General features: G+C 32.9%; 1 protein-coding gene across 3 annotated transcripts in view; it reads right to left on the bottom strand.

Moving 5' to 3' along the window:
- LOC143073607 (uncharacterized) overlaps positions 1-16,436 on the bottom strand; it is a 180,299-nt gene extending 163,863 nt beyond the window's left edge. For all 3 annotated transcript variants that reach the window (XR_012977553.1, XM_076249274.1, XM_076249275.1), the window contains exons 1-3: positions 16,370-16,436; positions 9,488-9,569; positions 3,471-3,545 (exon numbers count right to left, since the gene is read on the bottom strand). Coding sequence is in view for 2 of the 3 variants with exons in the window: in XM_076249274.1 (XP_076105389.1) it covers positions 3,471-3,545; positions 9,488-9,569; positions 16,370-16,408 (196 nt within the window). In the remaining variant the exon portion in view is untranslated. The remainder of the gene's footprint in view (positions 1-3,470; positions 3,546-9,487; positions 9,570-16,369) is intronic.
- Positions 16,437-16,863: the final 427 nt, after the last annotated feature.

Here is a 16,863-nt window from a genome sequence, read left to right as displayed (position 1 = left end):
GTACGTATCAACGTCCGGTCAGAATGAGGACGTTAAACCAGATGCCTCGTGTAGAGATTCTTTGAGGGGTCCATAGATGGCATGAGGCAAAGCCAAACTTCCGACCCGATCCAATCTGCCATTCCCGTGGCAGTCCAAATTTTTTCGACCTTCATCCAGGAAGCCCCTTAATGCAAGACTTACCTACTGTATCTATTTTATTTTAACTTTTTCTCGTCCTGAACATATACAGTTATCAATGCCCATACTGCATAGTCTGCTATCTAAGGCCCCGAAAAGACAAATGTAAACAAACTCATCATAGATGTCAGGACTAAATTTTGTATATACGCCAGACGCGCGTAATCTATGCCTGAGGTAGAAAAGCCTTAGTATTTCAAAAAATTCAAAATTTTGTAAACAGTTAATTTATAAATATAACAATATCAATGATAATTCATGTCAGCATAAAAAGTGCTGACTACTGGGCTTGTGATACCCTCTGGGAAATAAATCTCCACCAGCAGTGGCATCGACCCAGTGGTTGTAAATAAACTCATCATAGATACCAGGACTAAATTTTATATATACGCCAGACATGCGTTTCGTCTACAAAAGACTCATCAGCGACGCTCGAATCCAAAAAAGTAAAAAATGCCAAATAAAGTACGAAGTTGAAGAACATTGAGATCCAAAATTCCTAAAAGTGTTGCCAAATACAGCTAAGGTAATCTATGCCTGAGGTAGAAAAGCCTAAGTATTTCAAAAAATTCAAAATTTTGTTAACAGTTAATTTATAAATATAACAATATCAATGATAATTCATGTCAGCACAAAACGTGCTGACTACTGGGCTTGTGATACCCTCGGGGAAATAAATCTCCACCAGCAGTGGCATCGACTCAGTGGTTGTAAATAAACTCATCATAGATACCAGGACTAAATTTAATATATACGCCAGACGCGCGTTTCGTCTACAAAAGAATCATCAGTGACGCTCGAATCCAAAAAAGTTAAAAATGCCAAATAAAGTACGAAGTCGAAGAGCATTGAGATCCAAAATTCCTAAAAGAGGGACAAAAGATACCAAAGGGACAGTCAAACTCATAAATCTAAAACAAACTGACAACGCCATGGCTAAAAATGAAAAAGACAAACAAACAACAGCACACACGACACAACATAGAAAACTAAAGAATAAACAACACGAACCCCACCAAAAAACTAGGGGTGATCTCAGGTGCTCCGGAAGGGTAAGCAGATCCTGCTCCACATGCGGCACCCGTCGTGTTGCTTATGTGATAACAAATCCGGTAAATAGTCTTATTCGGTAGTTCACATTCATGAAAGGGAAGGGGATTGTAGTTACGACGTAAGGAACATATCCGATATCATTTGTGAAACGGTTATTCCATAACGGTCATCCAACTCGTGATTGCGTCCGTAAAATTTACGAAAAGATGATTTCAACTTCACCATTTGGAACTCTTGGTTTAATAGCTTCCTTGTGAGCAGCAACCCTCTATCAAGAAAATCATGATAGGAAATGCAAGCACGGGAATATCGTATCAATTGGGAGATATATACCTCGTATGCAGGTGCTGCTGGAATGTTGCTACTTAGAAATGGAAAGTTCACAATTGGAAAGCTGAAATCATCTCTTTTGTCGTAAAAAGTGTTGCCAAATACAGCTAAGGTAATCTATGCCTGAGGTAGAAAAGCCTTAGTATTTCAAAAAATTCAAAATTTTGAAAACAGTTAATTTATAAATATAACAATATCAATAATAATTCATGTCTGCACAAAAAGTGCTGACTACTGGGCTTGTATCTCTTCGGGGAAATAAATCTCCACCAGCAGCTGCATCGACCCAGTGTAACATAATTCAAACAAGTTAACTAATGGCCTAATTTAGGTACGCTAAAGATATAACGGAAAACAAATATAAAACACAACAATAAACGACAATCACTGACTTCCAGGCTCTTGACTTGTATCAGGCCTAGGCAAATACATAATGTGGCGATATGAATCATGTCAGCTGGCGTCCAACCCTCTCTAACCTGCACAGTGGTGTAACAGCACAACATAAGAGCAGACTTGAAATCAGTTGAAAAGGCTTAACTCATCAGGTGGGTACAAATAAAATTTCTTTTTCACAAACAAAGTGAACGTGGGATGATATACTAAATAAAGATTTGATTGATTGATTGTTGCCGTGTTCCTTAACGTCCAGTGGCAAATATTTCATGTATGTTCAGGACGAGAACAAGTAAACAATAAATACAATAGGTTAGTCTCGTAATGGAGGCCATCTATGGTGATGGTCGAAGGAATTTATATGGGTATATGGATAGGGACAAATTTGCCTTGCAACAGGCCACCTACGGACCGCTCAATGATTAGTTGCACGTGTTCTTAACGTGCAAAGAGCATGGAAATCTCTTTACACGAGGCATCTGATTGTCTAATTACGACTATCCGTCTTCATTCTGACCGGACGTGGCTGCAAACTTGATACATCCCGCACAGACAAACGGACGCCCCACTTTGGCAAGTGTTTTACTGCCGGTCGGAAGAAGACCACTGACCATATTTCTATTCCCCAGTCACTCATGAGGGCCGGGAGAATAAATATTTGAGAGGAAATCGCATGTACTGAAAGCTAGTTCAAAGCCAATAAAAACTAATAAAAAATCATGCATGAAGACTTAGTTTTCAGTTATTACACATTCAAATCCACAGGACTAAGTGTGAAGACGTCATAATCAGTGGATTTGATCTAATATTGTTATAACATAGTGGGCATATATTTTTCTACCGATGATTTCATATATTTTGACGAATTTATGACAGTTTTATTTCCAAAAAAAATGGTCCGAACCATTAAATCGAGATACTGAATGAAGCAGAAACAACGCAACTCAACAGTCTATACAGTTACCCATACCCTCGCAATTTTTTTAAATGATGATTTCTCCATTTAGCGGTTGAAAGTAATACTTTAAAAAAGAGACACGAAATACCGAAGAATTATACAGAATTATTACAGAATAAGCAAAAGGAATATTGACCAGAAAATCAGCCGCCATCTTTGGATATACGTAACTGCAATTACGGAGATCACATTTACCCCAGTGAAGGAGGACCGCATCTAGCTGAAATAAATATCTACATATGTTATACCCAAAAAGATTTTTATTTCTGATTTTGATTTATGTTCGTTTATCAATGTTGACAAACTTCTCATATTTTTTTCTAAAGATTTCCACTAAACTTCTTAACCAGTTAACATTGACACAAAAAAGATGAAACAATGATTATTTGTCATTCAAAAAATTAGGCTCTCAGTTTTAATGATTCATCTTTTGTAATCTTTTTTTTCAGTATACAATTATATCATACAGTAATTTTCTTTGATGTTATTTTTTTCTTCAATTTGCGAAACTAAACGACGTAGTACGTGATCATACATCACTTGCCATTATTACCTGGTGGTCCTTTTACACCTGGATAACCTTGCATTCCTTGTTCACCTTTACACATTGGATCTGGACAAACACCAACTAGAATAGAAAAAAGAGATATTGTTATTGATGATATTTTTTATTTTTCTGAACTTGATCCACTGTTTACCAAGAGCTTACATTTGTTTTACACAACGCTTAGAAATTGGTACGTTTTAAATACCATATAATAAAAGAGTTCTTGAGACTTCTATGGAACGCCACAGCTGTCTAATGTGGAACTCTTATATTACGTTATGTTGTTTTACCATAACTTGATGATAATTTGTCTTTACATAATATGGTTTCGAAATTACGTAATGATGTTTTGATATAACTCTATATGGAATAGTCATTACTTAATGATATTTCGATATTACATGATATGGTTTCGTATTGACTTGACATAGTTTTGTCATTACTTAATATGGTTTTGCCATTACTCGATGTGGTTTCACCGTTATTTAATGTGGTTGTGTCATTAGGCAATGTGGTTTTAATATAACTTGATGTGTATGTGACCTAACATTATGTAGTTGTTTCATTACATGATGTGGTTTTGTTATTTGGTTATGATGATTTTTCAATTCTTTATATGGCTTTAACATTAGGAAATGATGTTTCAAATTTTGACGATTTTACACTACACGATGTGTTTTGTTTCAATATTTGATGTGGTCCTGTCATTCTTTGATGTGGTTATACCATTACTTGCAATTGATGAGGTAAAACCACGTGACCATTTCGGAAAAAATATATTCTATTTTTAGACCAATTTCCATATGCCAATGCGCTTTGGATGAATACCGCTATTCATTAAGTGAAAGTGCAAATTAAAGTTCAATTAAGTTGTCGTTCAGAGTTATTTGGTATAAAAAGTGGAAGGACAGACAAAATATAGAAAAAAGTACTACGACATTTACAGTAATTCGGACATAAGGTAATACACCGAAATCACTTGGTCCTGCCAATTTTTCCTTAGTTCTCAAATGGAAGCAGTATTTTAATAAATGTGTAAAAGATTCAAGGAACCTTATATCTTGATTTTGAAGAATAACTCCTACGCAAGTTTTAGAACAATTCATGGAGGTTTACAAATTTATTATATCAAAATGGTTTAAGGAAGTTCGCTTCTCAGTTTCAAAGTAATTAACTTTTCAAAACACTAGTTTATATTGATAGGGGATTAATAAAGGAATCCAAAGAGCAAAAAAATATATATATAGGTCACAGTGTTTGTTTTCGAGATATTAGCCATTGAAATTTTGGCGGGAAAATATTCTCTCTTGACTTTTCATAGCTTTATCATTGACAAGTTGAAGTTCTCAAAAACTGTTAAAAAGTAATTAAAATTTTATAAGACTTTTATAGATTGCTTAACATTATACATGTAAAAGATTTACAAAAAGAAAAATGGGGGTCACCGGGCAAATTTTTTCAAGGCATTCAAACGGATAAAACCAGAGGATTCCAAAAATCTGACAAAAAATCCAAAACATGACAAGCCAGCTTGTTTAATTCGGTAACATGTATTGTCTTCATTAATGGAAAATACAAACCACATAGTAACCTTAAAAAGGTCCCAAAATGAAAAATGTAAAATCAATTCAAACGAGAAACCTAACGATCTAAATGATGAAGACGCCGACGCAACTACCGACGACGACATATCTCACTGTTGCTACATTAATGTCACAGACTAACAAAAATCAAAAGACTTGAATTGACTCGCAAAATTTAAAGGGAAATATGGGTGGGGGAAGGGAAAGCTGGAAAAGGGTAATAAGCGACAAAGAATCAATTCTATAGAATAAAAATTCTCTGATATATTTAGCATGTATGAACATTTGAACATATATGCATGTTTGATCATTTGAACAAATATGAATATTAAACATTTCTGTTTATTAATTGCACTCTCTGATAGACCACGCACTAACAAAAAAAAATATTGAAATGATGGACATATTCCAGTTGTCGTAACCAAAATCGCGTCATCTTTTCTTCAAATGTAAACTACCAAAAAAAAATATATTACTGGGTGTTTACTTTCATGAATAACACGACGTGTGCCACACATTGAGCAGAATCCGCTTACTATTTCGAAGCACCCGAGATCAACCCGATGGATTTTTTTTTAAATAGCTGTCAGTTACTTCGATCGACTACTCTCAGATCAGTACTTAGTGTCTTTTTGTTGTTTTGATATACAAGTACCTGGCCACGTCCAATCTGTGTTTTTGTTAGATATATTTCTACTTGTATCCATCTGATGAGTTAAGCCTTTTCCAGCTGATTTTGATAGTTCGTTCTTATGTTGTACTGTTACACCACTGTCCCAGGTTAGGGGTGGGGGGATCCCACTTACATGTTTAACCCAGCCACATTCTGTATGTATGTGCCTGTTCTAAGTGAAGTTCCTGTAATTCAGCGGTTGTCATTTGTTACATATTTGTTTTAGGTTCATATTTTTGTACACAAGTAAGGCCGTCAGTTTTCTTGTTTAAATTGTTTTACATTTGCCCTTTCGCGGTCTTTTATAGCTGACTCTAAGTTATGGGCTTTGCTCATTGTTGAATGCCGTACGCTAATCTATAATTGTTAATGTCTGTGTCATTTGGTCACTTGTAGAGAGTTGTCTTATTGGCAATCATACCACAGTCACTTTTTATATTATATTACATGTATCAAGTCATACTGATCCATTGAGTTGACCCAATCAAAACTGTCTTTACATTTTCTTCTTGTGTTGTGGTGTTACACTTCAGTCCGAGGTTATGTAAGGGTTTAGCGCTAACATACATGTTAAACTCCGCCGCTTGCACTTTCTTTATATGCCTTCCCAAAGTCAGGAGCCTGTAGTTCAATGGTTGTCGTTGTTGCATGTGTATTATATTTTATTTTCATAGATTGTTTAATTATAAATGAGACCGTTAGTTTTCTCGTTTGAATTGCTTCACATTTTCACGTGGTAGTGTTTTGTAGCCGACTATACAGGGGGTTGAAAACTGTACGTTTGCCTATGATTGCATACATCCACTGCATTTAAACTCTGGTGGATAATTGTCTCATTGGCAATCACACCACATCAAATTTTATTTCAATTTCTATGGTGTGTCTTGTATGCTGCAACATTGTTTATTTTTTGTATGCATACCTACCTCTGAACTGTCTTTTCGGAAGCTCAAACAAAACACTTGATCCGCGATAAAAAAAAAAATAGAACTTATTTTAGATAACTCGAATTTCAACGCCAAATCTTAATCTAAATGAGACTCTGGTAAGGGTAAAACTTAAACAAAAGGTCACTCCAATTGAACATTGAAGTCGAATTGTAACTTGGACCTCTACCTTTAAATGGGACTCAACTCGAAATTTGATATGTGGTTGAGAGTTCACATGTTTTTATTTCTATATAAGGTTTTTACCACAGTTTAAATATTACCGAAAACGACAGTTTTGAAATGATAAATTTGTTAACCTCCACGAATTGTTATAAAACTTGTGCAAGAGTTATTGTTCATGATCAAGATAAAAGCATCTATAGAAAAAACATTTTTCTTTAAATTTTGTTTTTACCAATAAACTTACTAATTAATGTACCGATTTATGTACAGTTAACATTACGCTTTTACACTTACAGCAGAATTGTTAGGCGGACACAAGGTTCCTTAGAATCCTTTACGAATTTATTATGATACTGCTCATGCTTCCCTCTGAGAACTTACGAAAAAAACGGCGGACCAAGAGGTTTCTGGATATCCAATTAAGTCCGAATTACTGTTAATGTTTAAGTACCTTTTTCTCAAACAACTCTGAACAACATCTTGAACTTTAATTTTATGGAAAGCGGTACTCATCCAAAGCGCACAACACAAACAACATGTGGGAATCGGTCTAATAGAAAAGTGTCACAAGCTTTTACCTTATCAATTACTGGGATAACGTCATTAAAGAATGATAGGACCACATCAAAAACTGAAACAAACACATCATGTAGAGTAAAAGTTTGAAACATCATTACGGAATGTTAAAGCCATATCATGTAATGAAACAACTACATAACGTAGAGTTCACATACACATCAATTTATGTTAAAATCACATTGCCTAATGACACAACCACATTAAATAATGTTGAAACCACATCGAGTTATGGCAAAACCATATTAAGTAATGACAAAACTATGCCTAGTCAATACGAAACCAAATCATGTAATATCGAAATATCATTAAGTAATGACTATTCCATATTGAGTAATATCAAAACGTCATTAAGTAATGTCTATTCCGTATTATGTAAAGACAAACTATCATCAAGTAATGATAACACAAGATAACGTAATATCAGAGTTTCACATAAGACAGCAGTGGCGTTTCATCATAGACTTCTCTTCTATACATTTGTCGAAATGCGCATCTGGTGCAAGAAATTTGTTACCGTTAATTTTATAACTACCACTGGGTCGTTGCCTCTGCTGGTTGACTATTAGTCCCCGAGGGTATCACCAGCCAAGTAGCCAGTACTTCGGTATTTGTGTTATTAAAATTTGCTGTCACAAAATGATAGAAATTATTATAAATTAAGGAATGTATCTCCCTCATGCAAAGCTCTGATTCCTTTCACGGATTTGACTATACTTTTTGGACCTTCTGGATTATAACTCTTCATCTTTTATATAAGCTTTGGATTTCAAATATTTTGGCCACAAGCATCACAGAAGAGACATGTATTGTCCAAATGGGCATGTGGTGCAAGAAAATTGGTACCGTTAATTTTATTGTATGTCAAACAACACATACACAAGAAAATAGTAATTATATAAAATTAGGTATACTTTATTTATGAAAATTGAATAAATACTCGTCTAAATTCGATTTAATTGATAAATTCAACAACACTTACTGTTATCGGGATGAACTTTTTGACAGTTATAAAAATCAAATATTTTCAGTGATAACTGTCTTTTGCTTTATTTATATGTTTCAGTTTTACACGATGTTCCCTTAGCATCATATAAACATCGTGTTCTCTTAAATTTCTATCATGCTAAACGGCTACATATTCTATACTTTTATTATGTAATGGAATATTGTTTTAATAGTCTAATTGATATATTTATTAATTTTGTTATCAGTAAATCAAAACCATAATATTATTATCGTCTCACTATTTTAAATATATACACCTATGATAATTGTTTGGTATGACGATGAATTTTAACTTCTTTTATGTCACTTACTATAAACAACAATTTTTTTTTTTTATTTTTTTTTAAAAATATTTCCATACTCACCTTTCAACAAAATTACAACAAATTTTTAAAAAATTTTTTTTTTTTAAATATTTCCATACTCACCTTTCAACAAAATTATTTTAATGTACATGTGTACGTTATTTATGTGGCGACCTTTTGTTCAATCTTATGGGTGTCTTTTTGATAATCGGTTTGTATATATTGGGTGATTCATATTGATTCCAAACGGATACGTTTGACATAATACAAGAGTGATTGACGTAGGGCCCAAGCAACAGAAGTACTGTATTAACAATATCGATATTGTACACTTTAAGAGCAAGCCTGGTGATGATATTAAATAATAATAATAATAAAAGATATAAAAAGGAATTAATTTCATAGTAATGATTCCGATCCCGTTTTCTAACGGTAATTATTACATTCCAGTATTGTTATAATAATAAATCTGCATCATCCGTTAATTAAATTCTAAAACGACCAATGTAGACTAACTTCATCAGATATGTTTGAAGATAAAGATGAATAAAAGAAAAACATGCAACGTTTCATAATTCAAAATAGTTTAAACCAAATTAAAGTGGACCCACAAAAGATTTTGTAAACGTCTAAATGTAATCAACGGTTCTAAGATTGAAACAAATTGTTACCTTATTGTCGTCTTTCATTTATACAAAACTTGTATGGTGGCATATGTATGATGCATTTTTAAATTGATTCGTAAATACAGATAAGTTGTACTCACATGTGCTGCTTTTAGTCAAAGTAATTATGAGCAGTAGTTTCCAATACAGATCCAGCCAGGTGACTCTCATGTTGTACAATATCTATAATAGTGGACATTTTTCATTAACATTATAGATTTCCATGCAATTAGAAAAAAATCACAAAAATACTGAACTCAGAGGAAAATCAAATCGGAAAGTCCCTAATCACTTTGCAAAATCAAATAACAAAACACATAAAAAAGGAATAGACAACAACCGTCATATTCTTGGCTCTCTACAGGCATTTTCAAATGTAGAAAATGGTGGATTAAACCTGGTTTTATAGCGCTCAATCTCTCACTTTGTACGACAGTCTCATCAAATTCCGTTATATTTACAACGATTCGTGAACTAAATAGATATAATAAATAACAATAGTCAAAATATGGGCACAGCAGTCATTGTCGTGTTACAATTTTAAAAGAAACAATTGAAAAGAAGAACACAAAAACATCTATCAAATTATAAACATTAAAAACACATTTATTGCTTCGCATGTCTGACGTCAGAAAATTTATACGACACATAGGAAAGATATTTTGTTGTTCAATGTTTATACAAAACAATTTTGAAATTTCACATGGGCAATGTTGGCATACAGGGTTAAAAAAATAAAAGTATGTTAGAATTAATTTCAGAAATAGACTGAGATTTAAAATAGTCCAAAAGTTCTATAGAATTGATAAGAATCCACAAATATTTAATTCCACTACGCGATTAAATAATTTTGACGTTTGTGGTTCAACGTATTTTCTAATTTATAATAGAAATATGACAGAAAAGTAAGTCTACCCTAGCTAGAGATTTCAAATAAAATGACATTACTTGGTGTAACGAACTTATCTGACCATACATCGGCCTATTTTATTTCAGTGAAAATAAGCGAGAAGCTAGAAAACCACGTGATAAATATAATGCTAGACTGCTATTTTTGTTTGTCATGAGAGAATAAATTAATACGGACAAAAATTCCAGTATGTGATTGTTAAATTCTAGGAATACTTTGTTTTATCTAGAGGAAAATATTTAATCAAATTCCATGGTTGGCCATAACCAGTCCGATTAGGTCTCTACGTCGAGTTACGTACGTATATCATTTATTAAAAATTTCTACTTTCAGAACACGTAATGTAAACAATCACATTATAGCTTTCTTACATTTCGACGAAAGGTACGAACAAACGTACAGGGTACATATATTACATTCCTGCAATAGCAATGAGAGTTTATATTTTATCCTGTAAAACGGCATTCCTTTTGAAAAAAATGTATCTAGAAAACTTTGAGCATATCGCAAATAAAACACGCATTCAATACTGAAAATAAAGATTTTTTTAAAAACACAATTACACCTAAACGTTGCTTATGTTTACCACGATAACACTCCTTTTAAATGTTTAAGGGGCAGACCATATATATGGGAGACAACTCTTACACATGTATTGAAAGTCATTTGTGCGTTTAAAAAAAGTAGTAATTTAAACAGTGATCAAGCATTTATGTTGTTTTCCTCAGTTTTAGTTTGTTACCCCTATTTTGTTATTTGTCCATGTATTTATGAGTTTTGAACAGCGGTATACTACTGTTGCCTTTATTGTTTACGTTTGGCTGTGAGAATGAGGCAAACATATCCAATAAACTTTAAACTGTAGACACATCCAAGCACTTAATTAAGGAACTACTTTTTCTAAGGAGCAATAAGCAAGAGATGAAAAGGTAGAGAATTACTATTCATACATGAAATGCTTTCAAATTTAAAAAAAAAACATCAATGTACTGATCATTATGAGTTCTGGAACGACTATACTGACTGAAGTGTCTTGTGGCATCATTTAGAAAAAAAATCATTTGTATAAGGTTTGAGATATCCGATCTAAGGAAATGGATTCAAACATGAACTTATATGGTTTTAATCCTCATCCATTGATACTTAACTTTGTGTCTTTTTTCATGCATAAAGGGCTCTATTCTAGATATTATAATGAGTTTGACTGTCCCTTTTGTATCTTTCGTCCCTCCTTTCTAGAAGATATGATCTGAACATCCATCCTAGTACCAGCTTATGCTTATAGATAATCTCATTTAGCACAAAGATTGCACTTGAATTTTCATTGCGTCAAATATTGATGACAGGGCATTTTGTAGTCTGGGGAGAGAAACCAATATATAATTATGATATGTCAATTCGTCCCTTTGGGTACTCGTTCAATACTGAATATTACTGTTTTTCCTTATAAATTCGAGTACAATTATCATTGGGACAGCACACTATTGACTTATTCACATAAAAAGAATGCAAATTTGACAAAAGTATGCGATTTTTAAGATTTATAATCCAAAAAATATTTAAGCAATATTTTGCAGGAATTAAACGACTTTTTTTTGTTTGGCTAAGATTGAAAAAAATGTGTTATCCGAGCTGATTCGAATTTCCGTCTTATCAATTATTAAAAACCTCTTTCTCCTGATTCCGTAGTGATTGAGGTTGGTAGGCGTAGGCTATGGGATATCTTAGCAAATGCCTTTGAAAAGTATAGTAACAGTAGATCAGACTGTTTTCCGAGTTCAAGGCACTTTGATAGGTCATCAATGCATTCTAAGAGTTGCGTCTCGCATGATCGTTTACTTCGAAATCTATGTTGTAGACGGTGTATCATCAGCTCAGTAGTTAGTACTTTGGTACTGCCATGATTTAACAAACTTTACTAAATTTGGCTTTTTATAGATATTGAAATTATCAAGAAACTAGGTTTCAACTCCCCAAGCCAAAGTTGACTGTAGATCAATTTGGCGATTTATTTTAGGTATTTTTGACATATATCTTTTCAGTGGTTTCGGTACGTCGTATAAATCTTCTGATTTCAAATGTTAGGCTTTGAGCGTTCCTGATGAAGGTAAATCCAGAATAGCGCTTCGAACGCAAGAAATTATTCAATGTGTTGTTTTTCAAATTTTTGTAGTGAATAAAGGATGTTGTTATACAATTTACTGTTTGCAAAAGTGTGAATTATTGTAAATTATAAGGATGGTTATATCCCAGGCTGAAAATCATAGCCGTATTGGTCAGAACTTTTTGGAACTTTTCGTCTTCAGTGCTATTCAACTTTTAACTTGATTTGGCTTTCGAACTTTATTCATCTGACCGTTACTGGTTAGTCTTGTGTGGACGAAACGCACGTCTGCAGTATGAAATTTTAAACGCGATACCTTTTGTTAGCTATTATTCATGTGTTTTATTGTCCTATATTTTCTCCAATCTATTTGTTTTATAGTCCTGTCAGATAATGTTGTCATTTTAATATTATATTTAACATTGCCATTAAAGGGGAGGTTTGGTTTGCCATAAAACCAAGTTCAACCCACCATTTTTGTTTCTAAAAATGTCCTGTACCAAGTCAGGAAAATGGCCATTGTTATATTATAGTTCGTTTCTGTGTATGTTGCATTTTAATGTTGTGTGTCTGTTATGTCGTAGTCTTCCTTTCATATTTGATGCATTTCCCTCAGTTTAAGTTTGTAACCCGGATTTTTTTCTCGATCGATTATGAATTTCGAATAGTGGTATACTACTGTTCCCTTTACTTGTTTTCCTGTTTCATAATGTAGCTGGTAACAATATGTTCGATGATCTTGCAGCAAAAACATGAAAGAGATATTGGTCTGTAATTTGCCGAAATATACGTTTGACCCTTTTTAATGCTGAAGTGACTGTTGCTGTCCTCTCGTCATCTGGAACTTTGCCTGTCTCCATTGAAATATTGAATATGATGGTAAGTTTGGGAGCGATTTCACTGGCAAGTCCTTTGAGTATAATTGGTCTGATGTTAACCGGTCCAGTGGCTTTGTGTGGGTTAAGGTTTCTCAATTAATTTTCTATTCCGTTGTTTGTGATAAGGATGTCTCTACATTCAGGGTAATTTTCCGGTGAGTCGGACATATGATTTTGATTATAGAATTCGCTGTCGCTGATGTTGTTTGCTGAGGAAAATAGAGATTGAAATTGCTCATCCGATATTGTACTTCATGAAAAGTTTTATTAAATTATGTCAAATTATTTCAATTTTTACGAAGAATTTAAAAACAAATCATGTATGAGCTTCTACTTTCGAGTCAGGATATTCGTGCGACGTCAAGGTCTCGCGATGTTTTATTGTTTGAGGAACTTTAGGAATTGATTTTTCTATTCAAGAAGGAGTACATGAAGCATGATTAGCAATGAAATTACTATTAGTCTTTTAGATTTGATGAAAAAAAACTTTGTCTTGTGTTTTAATGTCTGTCAGTATATATATATACATTTTTTAACTTTGAACAAAAAATACAAGGATTTTACACATGTTTTATAATAGAAGATGTGGTATGATTGTCAATGAGACAACTCTCCTAAAGAGACCAAATGGCACAATAATTAACATTTACAGGTCATCGTACGTCGTTCAACATTGAGCAAAGTCCATACCGCATAGTCGGCTATAAAAGGCATCGAAACGAGGTGGGCTTGTTTTCCCGATAGTACAAACAGCTTCAGAGACAAATACAGTTCCAAAATGTTCGTCTTCTTTTCCATATTCTTGCTACTTGTCTGCCATAATCCTCTAATGAAATGGTTTGTTAAGTAAAAAAAAGTAGTGTTTAAAATAATTGAATTAAGGCTAGCTATATTCAGACAGGGGAATTTAAACTCTTAGGTATAAACTATGATCTTTTTGCTGTCGACAAGACTGCCCATAATTTCGAAGAGAAAAGTGAAAAGATAAAGGCATTATTAAATACTTGGATTTACCAAGATCTTACATATCTAGGACAAATTACAGTCAGAAAGTCTTTAGCATTGCCAATTCTCATTCAGTCATTCAACTGTTTACAAAATTAAGATATTGAAATACTAAGGCTTTTCTACGTCAGACATAGATTACCTTAGCTGGATTTGGCAAAACTTTTAGGAATTTTGGTCCTCATTGCTCTTCAACTTCGTATTTTATTTGGCCTTTTTAACTTTTTTGGATTCGAGCGTCACTGATGAGTCTTTTGTAGACGAAACGCGCGTCAGGCGTATATACAATATTTAGTCCTGGTATCTATGATGAGTTTATCATTAACAATATTGCCAAATCCCTCTTTTGAAAATTTTAAGAAAACCGAAAATATTTTTTTAAAGTTTCTATGGAATGACAAACCAGATAAAATCAAAAGAAATGTACTAATTGAATCATATGATACTGGTGGGCTAAAGATGCCTCATATGCGTCAACGCAATCAGGTTTGAACGTAGTTTTCAATTTAGACTCGTTTATATATGCATATATACGTATATATGTATATATGTATATATGTAAGAATTAAATATGTGTTATGATAATAGGAGTTAAAATACTATTTTTTATATGATTTTCAGATATTGTCGGGAGAGAAAATAACAACAAAATACAAATTTATGTAACTATATATATCTTTTTATTATGAGTACATGTATGAATAGAATAACTAGGTTGCATTATTAATAATTATAATCGTTTAATATCAATTTAATCGTATATGAATGTAAGTCAATGAATTTTTATTTCACTTTATTTAATTGTTTGTTTGTTGGTTTTGTTTTGTTAGGGCTAGCTATAGTAAAATTAAATTCTCGACAAAATGTTTCACTCTATTAAATGATATGCATAAACACTTATTGATTGCAATGTTTAAATATTGTATTATAAAAAAGAGCCACAGATACCAAACAAATATTCAATCGAAAAAATCGAAACACACTGAAAAGGCCATGGTAAAAAACAAAATACAACTTCAAGACAAAGAATGATTCATAACCAACAACATAATAAACTAATGACTGAGAAACACAAACCCCACTCAGAATAGAGGATGAACTTTGAAGCTTTAGATAGTTAAACTTATCTTTTTTTATGCACCTACTGTCTTGCTCCTGCAAATACAGATATGAAGATAAATCTAATTCGGTAGGTCACATTCGATGAAAAGAAGAACTAAATTGTATTGACGATGATTGAAACATATCTGTCGTCATCTGTGAAAGTAAACGAAATCTAAAGTTTGTTCCAAATGTGTATTGTTTGATAATGAATAAATATTGTATGGTGTTTTTATTATTTGTGTTAGACTAAAGCCTGAGGACAGATGTAAAAGCTGGAAGGAAGTTTCTTCCGAGTAAATCAACAACATACTTTGCTTTAACATAAAATTGAGAATTGAAGTGGGGAATGTGTCAAATAGACAACAACCAGACCATAGAGCAGACAGCAGCAGAAGGTCACCGATAGGTCTTCAATGCGGAGAGAAATTACCGCATCCGGAGGCGTCCTTCAGCTACCCCCTAAACAAATATATGTACTACTTCAGTGATTATGAACGCCATAACAAACTCCAAATTATATACAAGAAACTAAAATTAAAAATAATACAAGAATAGCAGTCCAGAGACTCCTGACTTGGGAAAGGCACAAAAATGCCGCGGGGTTAAACATGTTTATGAGATCTCAACCCTACCCTTTACCTCTAGCTAATGTAGAAAAGTAAACGCATAACAATACGCACATTAAAATTCAGTTCAAGAGAAGTTACGTCTGTTAAGTGCGTTAATTTTAACATGACAAAAGAAAATAGTTAATCTTACTAAATCAATGATGTATATTTATAAATTTAACATAACGTCAACCAACTCGTGATTGTGTCCTAAATATTTTCGAAAGAGTGAATCTAACTTTACCATTTGAAACTCTTGGTTCAACGATTCATTGGAACTATGAAGGGAAAAATATTGTTCAATAAGTTAAAGACATTTAATTGATTCATGAGTAATATATAATTGAATTAGATTGTATAAAACAAAGACTCACTTTTGCTCCAAACGTGCAATGCTGAACGATTACTGACATAGGATGAAGTTGTAATTATCGATTGTAAATTATATAATTAAAGATTGAAGTGAGATAACATACGGAAATGTGGTTTAACAGTTAGGATCGTTTAAGTGCTTTGATAAACAATGAAAATAGTACAGATGTAATTATCTAGGTCAAATGTATACAGATCTAAACTCTAATATATATTATATTATATATGATGTAGCAATCTCCTGTTTTCATTAAATATTACGATCACGTGTTTTAAAGGATATTTTATGCATCCGAAACCTAATTTGTATTTTTAGTATATTGAAGTTATCAAAATTTTAATGTAAAAATCAGACTGTAAAAATGCAAGAAAGATAACGCAAGCCAAAAATCTGTTTTTCAACAAACAGCTTTTCAAAGAATATTGATATTTTAAACAGCACGAAAAGGTTCTGGCAAAATACAATTTAAATACACGGAAAGAATAGTGAACGCCC

This window comes from Mytilus galloprovincialis, chromosome 4 (assembly GCF_965363235.1).
Source record: "Mytilus galloprovincialis chromosome 4, xbMytGall1.hap1.1, whole genome shotgun sequence".
Taxonomy (NCBI): Eukaryota; Metazoa; Mollusca; class Bivalvia; order Mytilida; family Mytilidae; genus Mytilus; species Mytilus galloprovincialis.
Note: the sequence above shows the minus strand (reverse complement) of the source record. Positions and strands in the feature narration are given on the sequence as shown.